Source organism: Ochotona curzoniae, unplaced genomic scaffold (assembly GCF_017591425.1).
Source record: "Ochotona curzoniae isolate NIBS_2020 unplaced genomic scaffold, NIBS_Ocur_1.0 contig_520, whole genome shotgun sequence".
NCBI classification, from domain to species: Eukaryota; Metazoa; Chordata; class Mammalia; order Lagomorpha; family Ochotonidae; genus Ochotona; species Ochotona curzoniae.
The window spans coordinates 338,540-360,099 of record NW_024466457.1 but is presented as its reverse complement, the minus strand read 5'-3'; the positions used below and the strand labels follow the sequence as shown (position 1 = coordinate 360,099).

General features: G+C 57.4%; 1 protein-coding gene across 2 annotated transcripts; it reads left to right on the top strand.

Moving 5' to 3' along the window:
• Positions 1-5,193: 5,193 nt before the first annotated feature.
• On the top strand, positions 5,194-20,941 carry MPP2 (membrane palmitoylated protein 2). 2 transcript variants are annotated; one of them, XM_040989243.1, is made up of 13 exons: positions 5,194-5,253; positions 8,167-8,230; positions 12,063-12,181; positions 15,793-15,945; positions 16,039-16,188; positions 16,497-16,724; positions 17,327-17,458; positions 17,541-17,646; positions 17,734-17,802; positions 17,975-18,136; positions 18,646-18,848; positions 19,274-19,402; positions 20,512-20,767. In XM_040989243.1, exons 2-13 carry the CDS (start codon positions 8,200-8,202, stop codon positions 20,686-20,688), a joined length of 1,659 nt encoding a protein of 552 aa, XP_040845177.1. In that variant the 5' UTR covers positions 5,194-5,253; positions 8,167-8,199; the 3' UTR covers positions 20,689-20,767. The 2 variants fall into 2 exon arrangements, with proteins under 2 accessions (XP_040845177.1, XP_040845176.1); XM_040989242.1 differs by lacking the exons at positions 5,194-5,253; positions 8,167-8,230 and adding an exon at positions 10,986-11,113 and having other exon boundaries at positions 20,512-20,941.
• The last annotated feature ends 619 nt before the right edge of the window (positions 20,942-21,560 follow it).

Below are 21,560 nucleotides of genomic sequence, written 5' to 3'. Positions count from 1 at the left end.
GCCCCAGGGCCCTGAGCCCTTTAACTTTCTCTTAATCAGGAACCCTCCCTCATTCCCACCACTCCTAATAGGGACAGGCAGCCCTGGCCGACAGAGATGAACTGGTCTCATTGCTCACTGCCCCTTAATGGGTCTGGAGGGGGACCTGTGGTGCCACCCCTAAGCCTCCCGCAGATACAGCTTGAAAGTGCTCCCATCCTGAACTGCCACACATTACCATGGCGCTGGGCAGGTGCAGGCTGGCACAGCAAAAGTCTATTCCAAGGACCTCCAGGTCCTTTATATTCCCTGGAATCGGTACTCCTTGTCTGCTACTCCTCCCGCAGCTCGGCCCCCGTGAGTCACTGTGTCATCACCTGACAGGTGGGGACAGAAAGCAGGTGGGGGTGGAAACACACAGGATACGGATTGTCCTGACCAGGGTACACTGCCTGCCAGGGACTTGGATGTGTGGGTGGCAGAGGCGGAGGCTCCGGGGCACCACAAAACTTTCTGCTCTGTATTTGGCATCCTTGGGTGGTCCTGTCTGTGCCATGGCTGAGGAGCTGTGCTTGCACAGGAGCCGTTCTTGGGGGGCTGGGTGGGGAGCTGTGAACTCCTGTATTCCACATCAGCACCGACTTGAGCCCCGGCTGCTCCACTGCTGATCCAGCTCCCTGCCAATGCGTGGGTACAATCAGCAGAAGATGGCCTCAAGTTCAAGGGCCCCTGCACCCATGTGGAAGAAGCTCCTGGATCATGGCTTTGGACTGGCTCAGCTCTGGCTATTTGGGAATATAATGTGGCCATTTGGGAATGAACCAACAGATGGAAGTTAACTCTCCCTCTGCAACTTTGCCTCAAATAAATAAAACAAATCTTTTTTTTAAAAAAAGATTTATTTATTTATTTTATTACAAAGTCAGATACACAGAGAGGAGAGACAGAGAGGAAGATCTTCCGTCCAATGATTCACTCCCCAAGAGAGCGCAACGGCTGGTGCTGCTCCGATCCGAAACCGGGAACCAGAAACCTCTTCTGGGTCTCCCACACGGGTGCAGGGTCCCAAAGCTTTGGGCTGTCCTCGACTGCTTTCCCGGTCCACAAGCAGGGAGCTGGATGGGAAGTGAAGCTGCAGGGATTAGAACCAGCATCCATATGGGATCCCGGCGCGTTCAAGGCGAGGACTTTAGCCATTAGGCCACGCCACCAGGCCCAAATCCTTATTTTTAAAAAGGAGGGCTGCTTGGTCATCCACAGTGTCAGATGCCAAGCAAGTGACAGATTTCGGGCTCCTTAGTAACAGTATCTTCATTAGCCTCCATTGATAGCGTCAAGATTAGAGTAAGCCATGATGGATACGCTAGCAGGTTGTGGATAAAGATGGCTTACAAATTGTTTCTAGGGTTCCATTTCTGCCAACATGGATGATTCTAAATATACTCTGAAATGAACTCATTATTCAATGTTGTTGGGGCTCAGCTGTGTTTGTGAGTTATCTGATTAAAGAACCACTGAAGGGGAACCAAGCAAATGTCACCAGCCATCCTCCTGAGCCATGCTTTGCCAGCCGTGTGACCCCGGGACAACTCACTTAACCCCTTGGACCTGCAGCCCACTCATGCACGCAGAGAAGCACACCCTAGCCCTGTGAAATGAGGTGCAGCATGTCAGCAGAGTCCAAGCTCAGACAACTCCACCCAGCCTGGGTTCGCCTCAGGGCAAAGGCTTGACCTTGGTGCCCAGCGTCTTTGAGACCTGTTGTCCAAGAGCTACCCACACCCTCTCGGCTGTGCTGGGCGAGGGTTAGCCCTCCCCTTTACCCTGTACTGGTTGGTCCCTCAGGGCAGGCAGTTGGGCCAGAGGTGGCTGCCTGTTCTTAACCCTCTCACACATTGCCCACGCTGAAGACCCTGGCATATGAGCAGAGGGTACTGGGCAGAGAGAGAAGGAGAGAAGTGGGTGGCACAGCTGGGGCTGGGTGCAGGGCCACTCAAGGCTGTGTGGTTAGTGGGAAGAAGACACACCACTTGCACCAAATGTCCAAGGGTCGGGGGGCAGCCCTCACCTTCCCAGGAGGGTCTGAAGTCACTCAGGGCACACTAGATGGCCCAAGGCAGGGACTACCATTGTTACAGCCCTGTCTGGACCCCCAGAAAGGAGCTGTGTTTAGGAGGTACCTTCTGTGTGCCTGGCAGTTCACTCCCCAGATGGCCACAATGGCCAGAGCTGAGCTGATTAGAAGCCATGAACCAGGAGCTTCTTCTGGGTCTCCCATGGGTACAGGGTCCATGTTCTGCTGCTGCTTTTCTAGGCCATAAGCAGGGAGCCACGAACCAGAGCCTGTGCTGGATGGGGTTTGAACATAGAGGATTAGTCTGTAAGCCATGGCACTGCCCCCACTCCAAGAATATGAATAAATCTTAATGAAGAAGAAATACAGGGGCTTCTATTTCTGTTTTTTTTTTTTTAACTTTTTAATTTGTGGCATAGGTGAATGTTTTTAGATATACATTAGATCAACAGCACAGATGTAATAATTTATAAGTAAACATCTGTATAACTCTCTCACAGCATTGAGGGCTCCAAACTACAGCCAGTTGAGTTTGGTGGGTGTGTCCGACCCAGCCAGTCAGGACACTGGTTAAGGTGTCTGTGTTCCACATGCAAGTGTGTAAGCACTTCAGTCTGAGCTGCCCGGGCCCCACTGGGTCTCTGCTCTCCGGGAAGCAGCGGCCACCCTACTGTGAAAGCCCCTGACTGACTTCCCAGCTCCTGGCTTTGGCTTCCTTCTAACCTTGGCTGTTGCCGCCATCTGAGGAGTGAACCAGCAAGTGGGAGAGCACTCTTGCTTTGTCTTGTTGCCTCTGAAATGAAAAGAACAGACTGCTTAGCTGAAGTGGTGGCCTTTGTAGGGAAGCGCTAACGCTGGGACCAGAATGGGGATTGCAATTGGCTCCCCCTGTTGACCATTCCTAGAAGTGTACCAAAATTCACTTGGATTCTGAGCTGTAGTTCTTGCTATGCCTGCTTTCCAAGACACTGGGCTGAGAAAACTTAGTGTCAGGAGAATTAGAGACATTGTCTTCACACCTTTTTAAAATGTTTATTTTACAGAGAGGGGGGGGGGAGAGAGAGAGATAAATGAATCTTCTATTCACTAATTCACTTTCCAAAATGGCTGCAAGGGTCAAGGCTGTACCAGACTGAAATCAGGAGCCAGGAGCTTCTTCAGGGTCTCCCACACATGTCCAGAGACCCAAGCGTGTGGGCCGTCTTCTGTCGCTTTCCCAGGTGCATCAGCAGGGAGCTAGGTCAGAGATGAAGCAGTCGGGATTTGAACCAATGCTTAAATCAGATGCCAATGTTGCACGCAGTGGCTTAAAGCGTTGTGTCACAGTCCTGGCTTCGCAGCTTTCACTCTTGTGGGTTCTGGGGCAGAGACAAGGAGGAACACAAAGTTAATCCCAGACCCCGGGGGTGGGCGAGGGGCCCTCAATAGGAACAGGAAGGTCTTTAATGGTGCGATGGGCTGCTCTGCAGAGGCCTGGAACCTGCTTTCCTCTCCAGCTACTCCATTCCTGATCAGTAACTCCTCCTGCCTTGGACGCCCAACTTAGATCGTGTCCTGCCCCACCAGAAAGTTTCTCTTGTGTTTCTGTGGCATGCCCCTCCCTGGTCTCTACCCCAGGCTGAGAGTCCTAATACCACACACACTGGCACCTTACGGAGCAGCCTGGGAGCACCCTGGTCTGTATCCAGCCGAGTGTGTGCCCGGCGTGTAGCTTCACAGGGCTGTTGTGAGAACACAATCGATCAACTGTCAGGGCAGATGGGCGAGGCCAGCATTGTGCAAGGCCCTTTCAGAGAGGTTCGCATTGGCTGATGGGAGAGGCAGTGGCCCAAATTATGCGCCAGACTCTTGAAGACTGGGAGGGCTTAGACTGAAGCCTGTAATCTCAGTGGCAACCATCTGGGGTCGCTGTCTTCTCCCTCATTTGGTCCCTCTCACTGTGGGTTTTCCCCATAGCTTTTTTTTTTTTTTTTTAAGGTTTATTTATTTTTATTTGGAAGGCAGAGTTACAGGGAGAAGGAGAGAGGGAGAGAGAGAGAATGTTTCACCTACTGGATCACTTCCCAAATGGCTGCAACAACTGTAGCTGATCTGAAGCCAGGAGCCAGGAGCTTCTCCAAGGTTTCCTATATGCGTGCTCTGCTGTTTTCCTAGGTACATTAACAGGGAGCTGGATGGGATGTGGATCGGTGCCCATAAGGGATGTCAGAGATGGCAGGCAGGGGATTAGCCAATTGAGCCATCATGCTGCAGGGGTGGGGGCATAGGGTGTGGGATGGGTGGGTGGTGTTTCTCTTTCTTACCCCTTCTTACCTCACATTCTATTCTTGAACACATATACGCTCCAGCCTCCGGGTCTGGCTGGGCCGTGGGGACCAGTGCTGATAGATCCCTAAGTTCAGCTATTTCCAAGATTCCCCTGCAGGTTTTCAAGAGGCAGTCTATGGGTGATCTTGGGAGTCAGTTAGCCAGGAAGAGACCTGTTACAGAGTGGGTGGGAAGACATGGAGGTCGAGGTGGAGAGGCTGACCCCTGGGCTGGTAGCAGAAGGCAGCTCTCCCGCGGTGTTCCAGTGGTATCTTTCCCCAACTGGTCTAGGTGGAGCCTGAGGTAGGGGGCCCAGGCTGGCTAGCGGGCTTAACCCTTTGTTTACTTTTTAGTATGCCACCAACTCCCCTGTCCAGACCTAAAACAGTTTTGGGCTTTTCATTTTTTCGTTTGCAAATTGTCTCGAAGACACCTGCTAAGCTAGCTGGAGCCCGAGCCCCGGGAAGGTTGGCATCCTAAGGCCCTGGCGTTCCTTCTCCCCACCCGGGAGCAGGGCAAAGAGGACAGGTGAGAGCTGAAGCGCACGCAGCGCCAAACCCAGAGGAGTGGGCGGGTCGCTTAGCTGGTGACTCTCCCAGTGGCCCTTTTAAGGGATCCCTGGGCGCGCAGGAAACACTAGCAGGCGCTGGTCAGAGAGGAAAAGAGGCTGGGGGCCGTGGGTGCGCGGCGGCCCTCTGTCCCCTCCGCGGCCACCCGCTCGCCGCCCGGCTGTGCCCACTCGTCCCTCCCCTGCGCTCCCCCCTGTCTCCGCCCCCTGGCGCCGCCGAGGCTTCGCCGCTTTAAGAGCCGGGCTGGCGACTGACAGGCATCCGACGCGGAACGCGGCGCGCGGCGCTGGAGCCACCCCGAGCTAGGGGCTCCCCGGGGCGCAGGTACGCGAGCCCGACCCCTAGGCCGGCACCCACCCGGGACCCTCGCCTCCTTCTCGTCCTGGCCCCTGCACTTGGGGTCCTAACCCAGCGGCCCCCGACCCCCGAATCCCCGTCCCCGGGCCCACTGTCTGAGGTGCCCAAAGGGAAAACCAACCCGCACTGTCTCCGGACGCAGTCCCCCCGCCCCTGCGGGATGGGGGGCTGCACAGTGACTTCGGGAAAGCGGGTGGGAGCCGTGCGGGGTCTGGGTAACGTCAAGGCCTCTCCCTCGGAGCTGTGCAGGTTGAGGGGGACGTAGAAGCCCGACAATTACGTAAGACCCGCGCGGTTCGTTCTTCTGGGGTGGGCCAACGTGGCAGAGGTTGCGCTGGGTCTCCGAGGCAAGGCGCCGACCCCCGGGAGACCGACCCTCCTGCTCTGGGTGTGTGAGGGGTGTGAGGGGGCGAGCTGCTTCTCCCGCCTCCCAGACTCGGGCGCGTGGGGCGAGGGGAGGTTCAGGGTCCAGGGGGTGGGAAGATACCCAGGAGCCAGGGTTGGAAAGTTAGGTGAACCCGTGCGAAGAGAGGGGGAGTGGGGGGCCGGCATTCAATGACCTCATCCCTTGCTCCCGGGCGAGCTGGGAGCCTTCTTTGAGGCTCGCTACACGCCCCCCTCCCCCCAGGTCCTAGCGCCCAGCGTGTTCAGGCTGGGCTGGTGGGAGGGGGCGACCTGCTTGCTGGTGCGCTTCGGCTTGCTTCTGGAACACGTCCTTAGCCTCCGTTCTGTCCGGCCTTGCCCGCGACCTGTGGGTCTGCAAAGCGCCTTTGTCAGCCCTTTCTCCTTCGCCCTGTCTCTGTCTGTGGATCGTATATGGATGTTTCGGATGTGGGTGGGTGGAAGGCTGGAGGACATCACTTAGGACATGCTGGCTGCAGGGAGAGCTGAGGGGCAGGGATGAGAGGGCACCTGGCCACAGGCTTTTGGGAGACGAGGTGAGGGTTCCCAGATGGACGCCTGGGTCCTGAGCCTTGGCATGGAGCCAGGCTTGCCTGCCTGGCACTGCTCTCCTCTTGTGGGCACAGCAGCATGAGCCGGCTAGAGCCTTGGGTGGGGGTGGGGCACAGCAAACTGATGCCGTGGGAACTGACTTCTCAGGGAGCACATCTAGGCAAGGGAGGTGGGACAGGACTTCTGGACCCTGGGATCCCGAAGATTTATTTATTTGTATATTTTACTGGAAAGTCAGATTTTATAGAGAAGAGAGACGGAAAGATCTTCCATCTGCTGGTTCATTCCCCAAGTGGCTACAATGGCTGGAGCTGGGCTGATCCTCGATCCTAAGCCAGGAGCCAAGACCTTCTTCCAGGTCTTCCACGCGGGTGCAGGGTCCCAAGGCTTTGAGTTGTCCTCTACTGCTTTCCCAGGCCACAAACAGGAAGCTGGAAGGGAAGTGGAACAGCTGGGACAGAACCAGTGCCCATATGGGATTCTGGTGCGTGCAAGGGGAGGATCTAGCCACCAGGCTACTGTGCCAGGCCAGCCCCTGGATTCCACGCAGGGTTCTCCCTGCAGCTTTCAAACATAGCGCCTGGAGGCCCCCTCCCATCAGGAGTGGAGCCATCCCAGGGTCAGCTCAGGCCCACCTGGGATGGGGCAGGTCCTGCTTGGCTCTGTAGGAACAGGGATGGTTGTGACTAGCACCAGAGGCACTCACTGGAACGGTCGCTCCTGGGCATTCCTCCCAGTCTAGATGCTAGCCTGAGATGGGGTGCCCAGCCCCAGGGCCACTCTGGGCTGCCTGTCACTTATTTTTGTGAGCAGGGGAACCCAGAAGAAAGGGCTTGACGGGACTCAGGTAGAGATCTAAGTAGAAGCCCTTTTTAGCACTCCCCAGTCCCAGGGTCCAGAAGGCATTTAGTCCTAAAGTAGGCACTGCCAGCTGTTTTCTCCCCATCCCCACTCTGCTGTGAGCTACTGCCCCCTGTTGTCATGGAAACTAGGGAATTAAGGTTTTATCTAACACCATAAACCCAGGAGAAAGTGGGAGCCCAGGGGATTGGCGACCATGTGGGGAGAGGGGACTACCTGGGGCCACCAGGTTACCAGGTCCCAGCTCTGGGCTAGGAAGGGGAGGAAGGGAGAGGCCTTAGGAAGCAGAACATCATTCTGTCAGTTGGATGTAAATGTTTCAAAAGATTTATCGACTTTATTTGAAAGCCCTCATTAGAGAGAGAGGGAGACAGATCATCTGCTGGTTCACTCCTCAAATAGCCCCAACAGGTGGGGCTGGACCAGACTGAAGCCAGAAGCCTGAAAGGCCACCCAGGTCTCCCATGTGGGTGCAGGGTCCCAGCACCTGGGTCATCTTCCACTGCCTACTGAGCTGCATTAGCAGGGAGCTGGATGGGAAGCGGAGCAGCTGGGACTAGAACTGGTGCTCTTATGGGATGCGACGTCACAGGCGCTGGCCCCAGGCTTAGATCTCTGCTGAGCATCTTTCCCACGCTGGGCCTGCGTTCCGGATCCATTTCCTCCACGCTTGCTTCTTGCACCCAAGGAGCTTGCAGGTGGGGGGACATTCATCCTTCGATCTTCCAACCCAACATTCTGGACCCCCAACTCCATAGTTGGAAAAAAAAAAAGTAGCCCAGTAGAAACAATTATTTGAGGAATCAAATAATTGAGGAGCCTGTTTTCCTTGTTCCTCCCCTTTTTAGCTCTGTGGCAGGGCGGAGTTGGTGGCTCCTGATCCTCCTTCTCCAAGATGTGGGTGTGCAGCAGCTACTCTTCCTGCCCCAGGATGCCAGGACCATTGGCATCCTTGCGATCCAGCCCCCTGTTCTTGAGCCTCCCTCCACACCCTGCTCTCCAGTGGGAGGTCCTTTCCTGTGGTCTACCCCAATTTCTTCTCATCTTCTCTCTCCTCCTTGCCAGGAGAGACATTTTACAGCCCTCACCGACCTCATCATGCCGGTTGCTGCCACCAACTCCGAGTCTGGTAAGGAGGGGACAAAGATGCTAGGTAATTCTAAGGGCCTGGGAGTGTGTGGCAGGAACATTTCCACAGCTCCCAAGAGAACAAACTGTCCCCAGCGCCTTAGTCATTCAGGTTGCCTCTGTAGGGATTCTTGTGCTGGGACAGGAGAGGAGCAGCATGACACCCCATGGGGGCTGGAGGAAATGGGGGATTCATGATGACCACTCTGTTGCTGTGGGGTGAGGGCACGGGCCCTGGGCTGGTCAGGGATATGTTCCAGGGAGGTGGCCTGGATGCTGAGGGGGGCGACTTGGGAGTAGATGGGCATGCAGCACAGCCTGGAGCCAGAGTGGCCCCCATGGGCCGGGGAGGGGTGCACAGGGAGCTGTGCATGGAGGAGCGAGGACCCAGGTTAGGAGCCTGCACCATGTCTGTGGGGAGCCTCAGGCACAGAGCTGCACTGGGAGTCTGCCCGCCCTCCTTGGTGAAGAGGCCAATCGATGTGCAATCGTGTCACTGTGGGGAATATTCACGGTGCTTAAGGCTGCCGCCACCTCATCCTGACATTGACCCTGTGCCTTTGTGGGTCCATGTTTTTCTGAAAATCAGGCCGGAGTGGAGTTTACTGGTCCTGGATCTCTGAGAATAATGGCAGTCCTGGGCCCTTATCCTAGACCAATGTCCCATGCATAAAATCTTTCACCCTATAGGCTTCATTCCGGGGCTCCCCTAGGTGCACTTTGGCACCCACCAACGTGAGCTTGCTGTGCCAGGGACTCAGGCTGTGCAGGGCTGTAGCAGCTGCAAGCTGCCATATTTCCACTCGCCCATCCCCGACCTGGTTCTGTCCTGCAGGCAGCACCTCCCTGACTCTGTATCTGCCCCATGTTCCAGCTCCCCACGTGGTTAGTCAGGACGACACTCTCCCCCCGAGACAGTGAGACGCTGAAAACGTGAAGACTGCTGTGTTTGGCACTGTGCCACCCTTGTATACCTTGTACCCTCAGGAGACCTCTCCTGTGCACCATGGAGAGGCTGTCCTGCTGTCCCCAGCTCCTGCAGCCCCGTGTGGGGGGGGAGCTCTGTGCCTTCAGCCTGGGCTCTGGCTCCCCTCAAGCCTGCTGGGGCCCCACTGTAAGCAGCTTAGGGTTTAATTAAACCCATCCTGAGCCTGTACTTAGAGCCTCTCAATCTGGGACTGCCTGGTAAACCCATTAATAGTGCCCAGCAGGGGGATGGAAGAGGGGGAGGAGGAAGTCTGGTGGTAGGCTGCTTGGTGGGGGCATGGCTGGGGCCAGAGCAGAGCTTGGAGCCCAGGGGTGGGGATGGGGCCTGCTCACCTGGGTGTTGTGCCACGCAACTGGCTACTTCCTGTGACCACCCCTCTTTCCACAGGCACCTTTCTGCCCCCAACTTGGGCTGTATTAGTCCCTGACCTGGAAAAGTCTAACTGTAACTTCTGCTCCTCATGGCCACTGTACTTCCCTTGGGACTGACTGGGGGACAGCTGTGACCTTGCCTCTGGGGTCAGGCCCCTCCTCCCCTCCCTCCTGCCTTCCCTGAAAAGCCCTGCCCTTGGGCTTTGCAGCAGGTGAAGGAGCAGAGTGCTCTCCCCAGGATGCTTCTGGCATCTTCCAAAGTGCCCCCCTCCCCAGTTATTGTCACTTGTGGAGGGAATGAAACCCCCGTTGTACTGGAGAAAGGTGATAGGCCCCTTTCCTGGGGCAGGGTGGGCTGGGAGATAGTTGAATGACAGGTCAGCCATCCTGACCCTGGCAGCTCCTGACCTTTGGCCTCTGCTCTCTTCACCTTTCCTCACCCCCTCTCCCCCTTTGCTTCAACGCTGGGATGTAGGGCTGCTTTCAAGTGGAGCTGTCCCTTTAAATCTCTCCAGCATCCCTGGGTGACTGTCCTGGTGTGTAAGCCCGCCTGCTGCCATGGCAACCAGGGGTGCAAAGCAACATGGTTCCACTCCTCAGGGACAGGCCGACTAGCAGCTGCAGCAGGGCCCTGCTGGTGACCTCATGGGTACAGGGTCTCAGAGGAGGGGGTGCTCTGGCCTAGGGGCACATGCCAAGTCCCTCCTTTCCGCTCACTCTAATTCCTGCTGCAGGCATGTGCTCTTGCCTTTTCCATTCCCCATTTTCGAGCCTGGTTGCTTCCTCTTCCAGTTCAGCCTCCTAGCTCAGAGGGCTTGTAGGAGCTGGGGCACAGAACCTCTCCCTTGTCCCATCGGTACCATCCTTGGCCTTCCCTGGGTTGGGTGCTGGTCAGGCGGGTGGGCAGCAAGGATGTCACTGCCCTTGAGGGCTTCCTTTGACTGAGAGGTTTGTTGTAAAAGGGGCCTGAATTGGGGACAGAGAGCAGAGGTCAGAAGGTACAGGGAGAAGGTTCCATGAGGCCTAGTGGATAAGGGACTTCCAGAAATGGAGGTAGGGGTGGGGCAAGATGGGTCCAGGACCCTCAAGCCATAGGGCCACTGCTGCTGGCTGTGCCACATACCACACCTTCCTCACCCCCTCCTCTCCAACTCGCCTCCTCCCCTCCCGGAGTGGTACTGACCCTGGGTACCCAGCCCTGGCTAGGAGACGTTCCCTGTGCGCCCACCGCCCTCCTCCCGCCTCCTCCGCACCCGGCGGCGCGCTGTGGGGTCTTGGCCAATCAGCAGGACGGGCAGGGCAGTCGGGGCTTGCTATTGGCCGCCTCTGCAGAAGGCTCTCCCCCGCCAGTTCCTCCCTCTCCAGCGCTGGCCCCTGCAGCTGGAAGGCAGCTGAAGCTGGCGCGCGTGGAGGCTGCTCCCGGCATCCCGGGGTTGAGGAACCATGGCAGGCAGCCCAGGCAGCGAGACCTCTTTGGAGGGGATATCACTAGGTTCCTCTGAGGAGGCGGAGCTCCGGAGGGAAGGTAGGGAAGGGAGGGTCTGGGAGGCTGGGCGGACAGCAGGTCCCTTCACTTGCACCTCTTCAGCCGGGTTTGGAGTGCCTGCTGTGGGAGCTCCATGTTCCCCAGGGCATGAAGGGTTGTGTCCCGGGCAGAGGGCCCTGGGTCTCCTGGCTCAGCCCTCCCCCATAACTGGTACCCTGCGGGGCGGGGGTTACGTGAGGAAAACCAAAGAGGGAGTCCCCAGCATATGCAGGCAACGTGGGAAGTGGCATCTTCCATAGTGCCGGAAGACCTTGGTGGTCTTTGACCGGTGCAGACCTGAAGGGCTAAGGGAAGCAGGTTGGATGATCCTGGAGGAGGCAAAAAGAAAGGCTTAGAAGCCAGGATCAGGGACACTGCAGGAGATCTGAACCACCTCTGCCAGCTCCAGTTTCAGGTCCCCTTCCCCCTGACCCCCAGTTCCTCTTGGAGGAGGGGAGCGCTGTCAGCTTTGAGAGTGCAGGGGCGGGGGAAGCATCTACCCTTCTCCTGCAGGGTGTGGGTGGCAGGCTGGCAGAGTAATGATACCCCCTGCCCATCTCTGCCCCCAGCTGGGCATGCCCTGCTTCTGTTGCCCTCCGATCTTGAAGACATTGCTGTGGCCCAGCCTCTGGTGTCCTTATGTCCTGACACATACTCCGAGTTTGACTATGTCTGGAATGACTTGGGTCTGACCTTTACCCACAGCCATCTGAGCCTCCCTCCTGCCCAGGCTGGCATTACTTAGGGTGGAAAAGAAAGGCCAAGGAAGCTGTCCCCACCTCCCAGGACTGCTGCCATTCATGGACCTGGTGGCCAGTGCTGCTGGGCAGGGAGGGTGTGGTCTCTCGTAGGACTTAGGTGTGGGAGGGGAGTTGTGTTTTCCTTGCCTGTGCCCAACTGGTACGTGTGTGTCCCACCACCTGCCCTTTGCTCTTCCCCCCAACTCCAGCCATGCAGCAAGTCCTGGACAACTTGGGGTCTCTCCCCAATGCCACGGGGGCTGCCGAACTGGATCTCATCTTCCTTCGAGGCATCATGGAAAGTCCCATAGTGCGATCCCTGGCCAAGGTATGGTGCTGCAGGGTGCAGGCATGGGGGCGACTCCATGCCTGGTGGTCATGTGGGGGTGAACAGTAGGTGGCTGCCGGTTGGAGAGGGTGGGGTGGGGGGCATTTGGCATGTGGTGTGCTGGAATCCTGTGCCCCTTCCACCTGTTCCTCTGCCTCTGGGCATGTCATACAGGTATCTTTTTTTTTTTTCAAGATGGATTTATTTTTTATTGGAAAGGCAGGTCTACAGAGAGAAGGAGATACAGAGAGAAGGAGATACAGAGAGAAAGATCTTCTGTTTGCTGGTTCACTCCCCAAGTGGCTACAACAGCTGGAGCTAAGCCAATCCAAAGCCAGGAGGCAGGAACTTCTTCTGGGTCTCCCACGCAAGTTCAGGGTTCCCCGTGGCTTTGGGCCATGCTCTACTGCTTTCCCAGGCCACAAGCATGGAGCTGGATGGGAAGTAGAACAGCCGGGATTAGAACAGGTGTCCATGTGGGGTCCTGACGCATGTAAGGTGAGGACTTTAGCCACTAGGCTACTGTGCTGGGCCCATTTGGACTTCTCTTTTTGAGATTTCTAGTTTATACAAATACTATAGGTATGCATAGATGTAGATAGAGGGGTTGGTTTTAGCCGTTGTATGATTTTTCTACCCTAAAACTAGAGCCCAGTCTATGCACTACTTTCTCTGTTAAGAGGCAGGTGCGCTGTTACGGCTCATTTTCCTCTGCCGAGATCAGTGTTGCCACGAGCCTGCTCCCAGCCACCTGCTTCTGTACATGTGTATGTGTTTCTCTGAGGTGGACCCTGGCAATGGAACTGATGAGTGTGGGCATTTTTTTTAAAGTATTTATTCATTGTTTAATGTTTGTTACAGAGGTGAAGGGACTGCAGATCCATATGGGCCACTGAACAAAGTGGAAGGGCAGGGGGTTGGGAGGAGAAAGCCTCCCACCCTGTGACCGTGGTGGGTGGGGGAAAGATGGTGGGCTGCCCTTGCCGCTGTGGCCATGGTGAGTCGGGGGGAGATGGTGAACCATTCTTTGCTGTCAAACCATGTCAGCACCTGGGGACGAAGATGGTGTGATGCCATCCCAGCGAGCTTGGTGGAGTGAAGAATGTCCTCAGGGTGTTACTTGATGGTCTCAACTGCTCTGAGATGCTGTTGGATTTGCTGTGTGAGGGCTGAGAAAGCACTTTAGTGCCTGTTGGATCTCCATGTTTATCTTACAGTATGTCCTCTGGCTTAGGTTGCTGGAGAACTTGGCCTGTACTGTTGTTCAATCTGCCCCCGCTTCCTCCTTTCAGTGAGGTATTTAAGGTCTTCTGTTGAGTTAGAAGAGCTGGCTGTCCTGTCTTTCTTATACGTCTGGGTGTGCTGTTGGTCTCTGCATGGGAGTTGGCAGTGGAGTTGACCCAACCTTGCAACATGAGCTCTGAGGCCAGACTTCATGCCCATGTAATAGTCCCTGAGGTTGGGGATTGGGTAGAGTGGTCCAGTGGGGAAGATCCCCAAGGTCCTCTTTTTGACTCATCCTCTGAGCCTATGCTTGTGTGTGCCAGTGGGTCCAGCGGGCTGGTCCGGGCCACCCCCACTCCCCTGCCCATATTAGTCCCAGCTGATGGAGATACTTGGCCCAGCTTACCCCCAGCCCCAGTGCCTCTGCTTACTAGCTCTGGTTCCTTTGCTTATAAGCTGGGGCCTAGCTAGGGAGACCCCTAATTATGCGTCCCCAGACCTGGCTTTCCTATGCAACAATAGGTACGCTGATCTGGTCCCCCCACCCCTCGCACATCCTAACTGGGGAGACCCCATGGAATTCCTCCCACGCCCACCCCCAGACCTGCTTGGCCTGCTTCTGTCACCTCAAGTCACCTCTGCCGTGTGTCACTGACCCCCTGTGGGAATAGGGGGTGAATAGCTAAAGTGACCAGAGACAAGCTGGTCCCATGAAACCAGCTCTAAAATCCACCCTAGAAGGTTACAGATGTTGAGATATGTGAACTGTAAAGACACAAGTCAGCCTCAGAATTCAGGTGGCGAGAGGTGAGCAATTTCCACCTTATTGTTTGTTTTTATGGTAAATCAGCATCAACAGAACTAAAGTACAGATGACAAGCACGGGAGAAATGTTTGAGGCGATATCACAAATGAAGGGCAAGCCTTCCCAGTCCCAAGAGAGAATCAGTGGAAAGACGGGACGAAGAAAAGATAAGAATATCTAACAGCAGATGAGAGCACACAGCGCTCAGCCACAGGCGAACACTGGCTGTGCCGAGCAAGGTGCAGGGCCAGCCCCAGGCAGAGCTTGGGCCCATCTGGGTGACAGGCAAATGCTCAGAGGTCTGGTCCATGCCCTGTGGTGGGCTTCAGGAAGACCTCTCCACTCTCGCTGCTGGGAGTGTGTGGATCGGCAGGTGCAGGGGTGGCGTTAGTTACCACTTGCCCCAGTGGGGATTCTGAGCATCTGTGTGGAAGTTGCTCTCTGCAGGTGGACAACGCTGTGCTGGGCTTGCTTACTGTAGTGTTATTGCTTTTCGTTTTGTTTTGTTTTGTTTTGTTTTTTAAAAAAGATTTTTTTTTTAAATTTTTAATTGGAAAGGGAACTTTACAGAGAGAAGGAGATACAGAAAGATCTTGCATCCACTGGTTTACTCCCCAAGTGGCTGCAGCAGCTGGAGCTGAGCCAATCCAAAGCCAGGAGCCAGAAGCTTCTTCTGGGTCTCCCATGTGGGTACAGGGTCCCTAAGGCTTTGGGCCGTCCTCGACTGCTTTCCCAGGCCACAAGCAGGGAGCTGGGTGGGAAGTGGTGAAGCCAGGACATGAATTGATGCCCATATGAGATCCCAGCATATGCAAGGCAAGGATTTAGCTACTAGGCTACTGCACCGGGTCCATAGGAGCAGATTTATTCCCCTGGGCCTAGGGCCTGAGACCCAGATTCAAGTCCTAGTTACTTAGAAGAATTTACTCTGTCTCCTGCCTGCCTCATCTTGGACTATAGGGTCTCCCGGCCTCTTTGATGGAAAGAACTCAGATGTGTTTAGAGTGTTGGGAGCTGGGGAAGTTTGGTAATTCGTTAAAAAAAAATATTGATTGATTTGAAAGACAGAGAGAAAGATTTCCCATTTGCTAGTTCACTCCCCGAATAGCCTTCATGGCCAGGACTGGGCCAGGCTGATGCCAAGAGTCAGGAGCTTCTTCTGGATCTTCCATATGGATGTGGGGGCCCAAGCCCGCGGGCCATGCTCTGCTGCTTTCCCAGGTGCAGCAGTAAGGAGCTAGATGGGAAGTGGAGCAGCTGGGACTCGAGCAGTACCCCTATGGGATGCTGGTGGGCAGGTGGTGACTGCTGCATCACAGGGCTGGTCTCCAGCCCGGAAAGCTGGAGAAGTTGAATTATTTTTGAGGACCCCTGTGGCAAGGAGAGGGAAAGAGGCTGTGTGCCTTATCCCTAAGCTTGGTCCTAACCATCCTGTGCTGGGGGGAGGACGCACATCCCGAGGGGCTGAAGTCTGAGGCCAGATCTGCCCCCAGGCGTGGTGCAGGGGGTAGGAGCACTGATGGGTGTTCTCAGGCTCCTAGGCAAGAGCCCAGCTTTCCCCTGTACCTCCCCTACCCCCTAGGCCCATGAGCGGCTGGAGGAGACCAAGCTGGAAGCCGTGCGTGACAACAACCTGGAGCTCGTGCAGGAGATCCTGCGGGACCTAGCACAGCTGGCCGAGCGGAGCAGTGCAGCTGCTGAGTTGACCCGCATCCTCCAGGAACCCCACTTCCAGGTTCTGGGCTGCCAGAGCCATGGGTGCGGGCGGGACCAGGAAGGGATCTCAGGACGTGGTCCCATTGTCCCCTTCTTCCCACCACCTCCCTAGTCTCTCCTGGAGACGCATGACTCTGTCGCTTCCAAGACCTATGAGACTCCGCCCCCCAGCCCCGGCTTGGACCCCACATTCAGCAGCCAGCCCGTGCCTCCAGATGCCGTACGCATGGTGGGCATCCGCAAGACAGCTGGCGAGCACCTGGTGAGGGCGCCGGGCAGGGCAGATGTGGTGTGGGGCCTGGGGATGTTGAGAGCCACCAGGAAGAGGAAGTTCAGGAAGACGAAGATGAAGCAGGGTGGGTGAGCTTTCCCAGGGAGGACCTGGGATTCAGTGTGTGGAGCGTTGGAGTGGGCTGTGTGGGGCCCTCTTGGGGCTGCCCAGGTCCCAGCCTCGTTAGTGTGTCCCCGGGGGACAGTGGTAGAAGAGGACTCAGTGGGATGGGCCAGGGCATGGAGGAGATTGACGTGGGACTGTGGGACCTCACCCTGCACCCTATCCCTGTCCCCTAGGGTGTGACGTTCCGTGTCGAGGGCGGTGAGTTGGTGATCGCACGCATTCTGCACGGGGGCATGGTGGCTCAGCAAGGCCTGCTGCACGTAGGCGACATCATCAAGGAGGTGAACGGGCAGCCGGTAGGCAGCGACCCCCGCGCGCTGCAGGAGCTGCTACGTAGCGCCAGCGGCAGCGTCATCCTCAAGATCCTGCCCAGCTACCAGGAGCCCCATCTGCCCCGCCAGGTGGGCTCCTCTGCCCAGCCCCCCTCCGCCTGAGCCCAGAAGGATGGCTGTACCACTCAGATGTGAGGTGACAGACCTTTCCGATTGGCAAGGACTGGCAGGCTGTTGGCACCTGGCCACACCACCCACCCACAGGACCCTGCATGTTCTTAGGCGTTGACCCACTGTTTGCTTAGTCACTCGTGCGCATGTGCGAGGGACATGCTTGTGTCCACTGCCTGAGCTCCTCGGTGGGCAGTGAGCAGGTGTAAGAGTCAGTACAGGGACACAGCTGATTGCACAGTTGCTCCTTGGTGGTGCTGTCCTACCCATCTGAGCCTCTCCTCCAAGGGGGGTGCAGAGGAGACGGGGGTGCTGGCCCCTTCCCTGGCGGTCCTGTCTTGCCCACGCTGAGGCTGTTTCCCTACCCATCAGGTTGCCAGTTTGGCTGTAGATGTCAGGTGAGACTGAGACAGGGGCATCGCCCTTCTTCAGGTGTAGCTCTGGGGCCCCTTGCCCCTTTGTGAGAGAAGGGACAGGGAGTGGACTGTGATGCCTCCTTCCTCTAGCAGAGCCCACCCCCAGTCGTCTCCCCCTGACCCCATGCCACTTCCTGGGTCCAGGTGTTCGTGAAATGCCACTTCGACTACGACCCGGCCCGAGACAGCCTCATCCCTTGCAAGGAAGCTGGCCTGCGCTTCTGTGCCGGGGACCTGCTGCAGATCGTGAACCAGGATGATGCCAACTGGTGGCAGGTGTGGCCCCGGCAGGTGCGGGGGAGGTGGGGGCAGAGAGGGGCCTTGGCTCAGGCAGGTCTGTGTTCCCTGCCTGTGTCAGGCATGCCACGTGGAGGGCGGCAGCGCCGGGCTCATCCCCAGCCAGTTGCTGGAGGAGAAGAGGAAAGCATTCGTGAAGCGCGACCTGGAGCTGACGCCAACATCAGGTAGGTAGGGGGCCCTTCCACCCTGCAGCCCCGAGCCAGGCGCCGCACAGCTCTTCTTGACTCACGTGCCCCTCTCCCTGTGTCCAGGGACCCTATGCGGTAGCCTTTCTGGAAAAAAAAAGAAGCGCATGATGTATTTGACTACCAAGAATGCAGGTAGGTCTTCGAGCCTGCCCTCCCATGTGCCCCTCTGACCAGCAATGACCTTGGTCTAGATGCTGCCAGCCTGCCTCCAGACCCCACTCAGCCCCACCCCTGCTCTCCTGTGCCACACCCTTGCATCCTTGGCCTCTGCGTAGTCTGATGATGCATGCATCTTCCTGTGCAGAGTTTGACCGCCACGAGCTGCTCATTTATGAGGAGGTGGCCCGTATGCCCCCCTTCCGCCGGAAAACCCTGGTGCTGATCGGGGCTCAGGGCGTGGGCCGACGCAGCCTGAAGAACAAGCTGATCATGTGGGATCCAGATCGCTATGGCACCACGGTGCCCTGTGAGTGGGAGCAGGGGCTGCCCTGGTTCCTTGAGTGGGGATCTTCCAGGGTCCCAGGACAGTTGGTGTTGAATTCGCCCTCTGCTGGCCTAAGGAAGAAGTGCAGGCAAAGGAGGTGTGCTGGGCTGGGCTTTTCTCTCCTGTCATTTGCCGTAAGCTGTGAAAAACTTTGTGCCCAGCCTAGGAGCAGGATGAAAAGGCAGTGGTTTGCATGTGACCTCGTGGAAGACAGAATTTGCAGGGATGAGAGAAGCTGCTGGCTTGGGACAACAGGAACCAGGGTGCCAGCCACAGGTTGGCACGGCCCTGGCTGGAAGGCTCTGGGCTGCACGTTGTCCCTTCTGAGCTTCAGTGCCTCAGCCATGACCCTTGGTTCTGGCCAGGTGCTCTCTGAAGGTCCTTCAGTGGGCAAGGTCTTGCATCTGCATGTCTGTGTGAGGGAATGGCAGACTCCCAAGTGGGGATGGGGGAGGGGGCATCCCAGCTTCCTGCCCATGTCTCCCTCTAAGACACATCACGGAGGCCCAAGGACTCGGAGCGTGAAGGCCAGGGCTACAGCTTTGTGTCCCGAGGGGAGATGGAGGCTGACATCCGGGCCGGGCGCTACCTGGAGCATGGCGAGTATGAGGGCAACCTGTATGGCACACGCATCGACTCCATCCGTGGTGTGGTTGCTGCCGGCAAGGTGTGCGTGTTGGATGTCAACCCCCAGGTATGACCCCCTACTGTGTGCCTGCTGGCCAGCTGGCATCCCCTCCCAGAGCTCTGCTCCCCCTAGTCCTCGCCATCTCTCCAGGTGTGGTCCCAGTATGTGTGGCTGGCACCCACTCCCAGAGCTCTACTCCCCAGCCCTCCCCCTCCCCGTCTCCCCAGGTGCGGCCCTAGTGTGTGCCTGCTGGCTGGCTGGCTGGCATCCCCTCCTGGAGCTCTGCTCCCCCAGCCCCCACTGTCTCCCCAGCACCCCTCTGCCCCCCCCGCTGCTGCCAACCACACTTTCTCCTACCTCCCTAATGCCCTCTTCCTCTGGTCTCCTCCAGTTACACCCCTGCCACCTGCCAGCTGGCTTCACCCGTCTGTGCCCTGCAACTTGTCTCAGACATCTGCGAGTGTCTGTCATTGCTGTGTTCTGTCCCGTAGGCTGTGAAGGTGCTGCGGACAGCCGAGTTTGTTCCTTATGTGGTGTTCATCGAAGCCCCTGATTATGAGACCCTGCGCGCCATGAACCGGGCTGCACTGGAGAGTGGAGTGTCCACCAAGCAGCTCACGGTGAGGGGCCCTGGGAATGCCAGGGGAAGGATCTGATGGCTGCCCAGTGTGGGGAGAGGGAGGTGGTATCCAGGAAGGTGATTGGGGAACCCTGCTTTGCGAATGTGCAAACTGGGTTCCAGGAGGAAGGGCAGCATCCCAGATCTCCTGATCCAGGGGCACAGCCAGCTCGGGGCACAGCTGCCTTCAGGTCTGGTGCTTGCCCTGCTCTGCAGGGACACGGTGCTGTCTTGACAGATTCCAGGTTGCTTAAAACTGGTGGAAGGCTGAAGGGAGAGAAGAAAACAGGCTGGAAAGCTGGGGGAGAGATGCAAGAGCCAGCAGCCCCGGGGCAAAGGTTTCCAGCTGTCCCTTGCCCAGTGGCAGGACACCGGACACCAGGCCACGCCCCCCTCTGCATCTTGCAGGATGTAGCCCAGTAGGCTTTGCGAAACTCTGAGCTCAGGGGTTCCTCTGCTGGCCCCACGTGGTACTGCACGTCTCTGGCCTTCTTGGGAGCCTGTGCTGTCTCGGCTGGGCTCGTGCCTGCTAATGGCCCTTGCGGGGAGTTCAGGACCCTCACCTGGTCCCTGCTCCGGGGGCCTCCTCCCTGATCACAGCCTCAGCTGACTGCCAAAAGCTGGGCAGATATAGCTGGGCCAGCATCACAGCTGCTGTCTCGGTTACTTAATTCCCTTGCGTGCCTGGTGCTGCCTGCTTCTGCTGAGGCTGGGGCTGGGTGTTGCCTTGGGCACTTGGTTCCAGCCTCAGTTAAGGGGCAGTCAGCATGGGAGTCCAGCAGACCCTGGGAACTGCTAGCAAGCTGTAAAGCTTAGCTTCCTGGAGGAAGTGGGAGAGAATTAATTCTACCTTGCAGAGCCTTTAGTGGGGGACGTGGCACTTCTTAAAGCTTATTTTCTTCCAACCCTCCCTATGTGTGGGGTCTCCGGAGTGCTGCCTTGGTGGGTGGCAGGGTGGGTGCTTACCACATGCAGGGGCACCCTGCCCGACTTGTCAGAGAAAGTCCTGGTCACTGGGACTGGCCTTTGGGAAGGGACAGGCTGCAGATCCTAGCCCTTGGGAGGCGGTGGTGGGCCCTGACCGGCCGGAGGTCTTTTCACACCCGGCAGGAAGCCGACCTGAGACGGACAGTGGAGGAGAGCAGCCGCATCCAGAGGGGCTATGGGCACTACTTCGACCTCAGCCTGGTCAACAGTAACCTGGAGAGGACCTTCCGAGAGCTGCAGGCCGCCCTGGAGAAGCTGCGGACGGAACCCCAGTGGGTGCCCGTCAGCTGGGTGTACTGAGCCAGTTTCTGGACCTTGCCCACTCCGGGTCATGACCTGGAGTCTGAGCCCAGCCCCTCTCCCTCCCCTGACTCCCAGCCACCTCCTTCAACCCCACCCCCCCATCCCTGGCCCCTGGCTTGCCCTGGGAAGCAGCCACCAGCGAACCCTAAGTCTGATTTCAGCACAGAGGTGTGCACTGCCAGGGCAGTGGGTGTTCGTGGGGAAACTGTGCCCAGGTGCTGCCCACTCTCAATGTCCACTGGCTGCCAGAAGGCTCTTTTCAAGGGCCAAGGGGAATATTAGAGTCACCTGCACCTGCTCAGTACAGGGCAGAGGACAGCTGCTTTGGGACCACATGGTCAGCAGGTGCACTGTCCCGGCCACCTCTCCCCTCAACTCCTTTCTGCCTCTGGACTGGCCACACTTCCTCCCTCAACTTACACCCTGCCTCCTGGGTGTAGGCCTTGGCCCCTTTCCGGGTCAGCCTGGGTAGTGGTGGTGCTGACCATGCCTGGAAGAGAAGGAGGGCTGCCCTCAGCCTGCTGCCCTCAGCTCCCCCAGGAAGGGGCAGGGGATCCGGAGGGGATGCTACCCTTCCCCAACTCCTCCACAGCTTCTCACTGCCGAAGTCTCCCCAAGACTTCTCCAACACTCCCTGGTGGGTCAGCGCTTGCCCCCAAGGGGGCAAGACTGGCAAGGGTCAATGGGCTGAATCTGCTGCCCACTGGCCAGGGGCCCTGGCTCTCTGTGGCCCATGGTGGGATGTGTCTGGCTTCCTGTTGGTGACCTTTGTTCATCCTAGTCTTCTGTATGGTAGGGTCCAGGTGGCCCTTGGCCCAGGGCTGTCCGGATGGGCAGCTGAGGAGTGCATAGGGGTCCTGGTCTCACAG

Bases quoted from the DNA above. Each gene is read 5' to 3' on its own strand.
- MPP2 (XM_040989242.1), top strand. From the start codon at position 11,032: ATGGCAGGCAGCCCAGGCAGCGAGACCTCTTTGGAGGGGATATCACTA. The intron at 15,946-16,038 runs GTTCTGGGCTGC...CCACCTCCCTAG, and splicing joins TCCAGGAACCCCACTTCCAG to TCTCTCCTGGAGACGCATGA. The intron at 16,725-17,326 runs GTGGGCTCCTCT...TCCTGGGTCCAG, and splicing joins AGCCCCATCTGCCCCGCCAG to GTGTTCGTGAAATGCCACTT.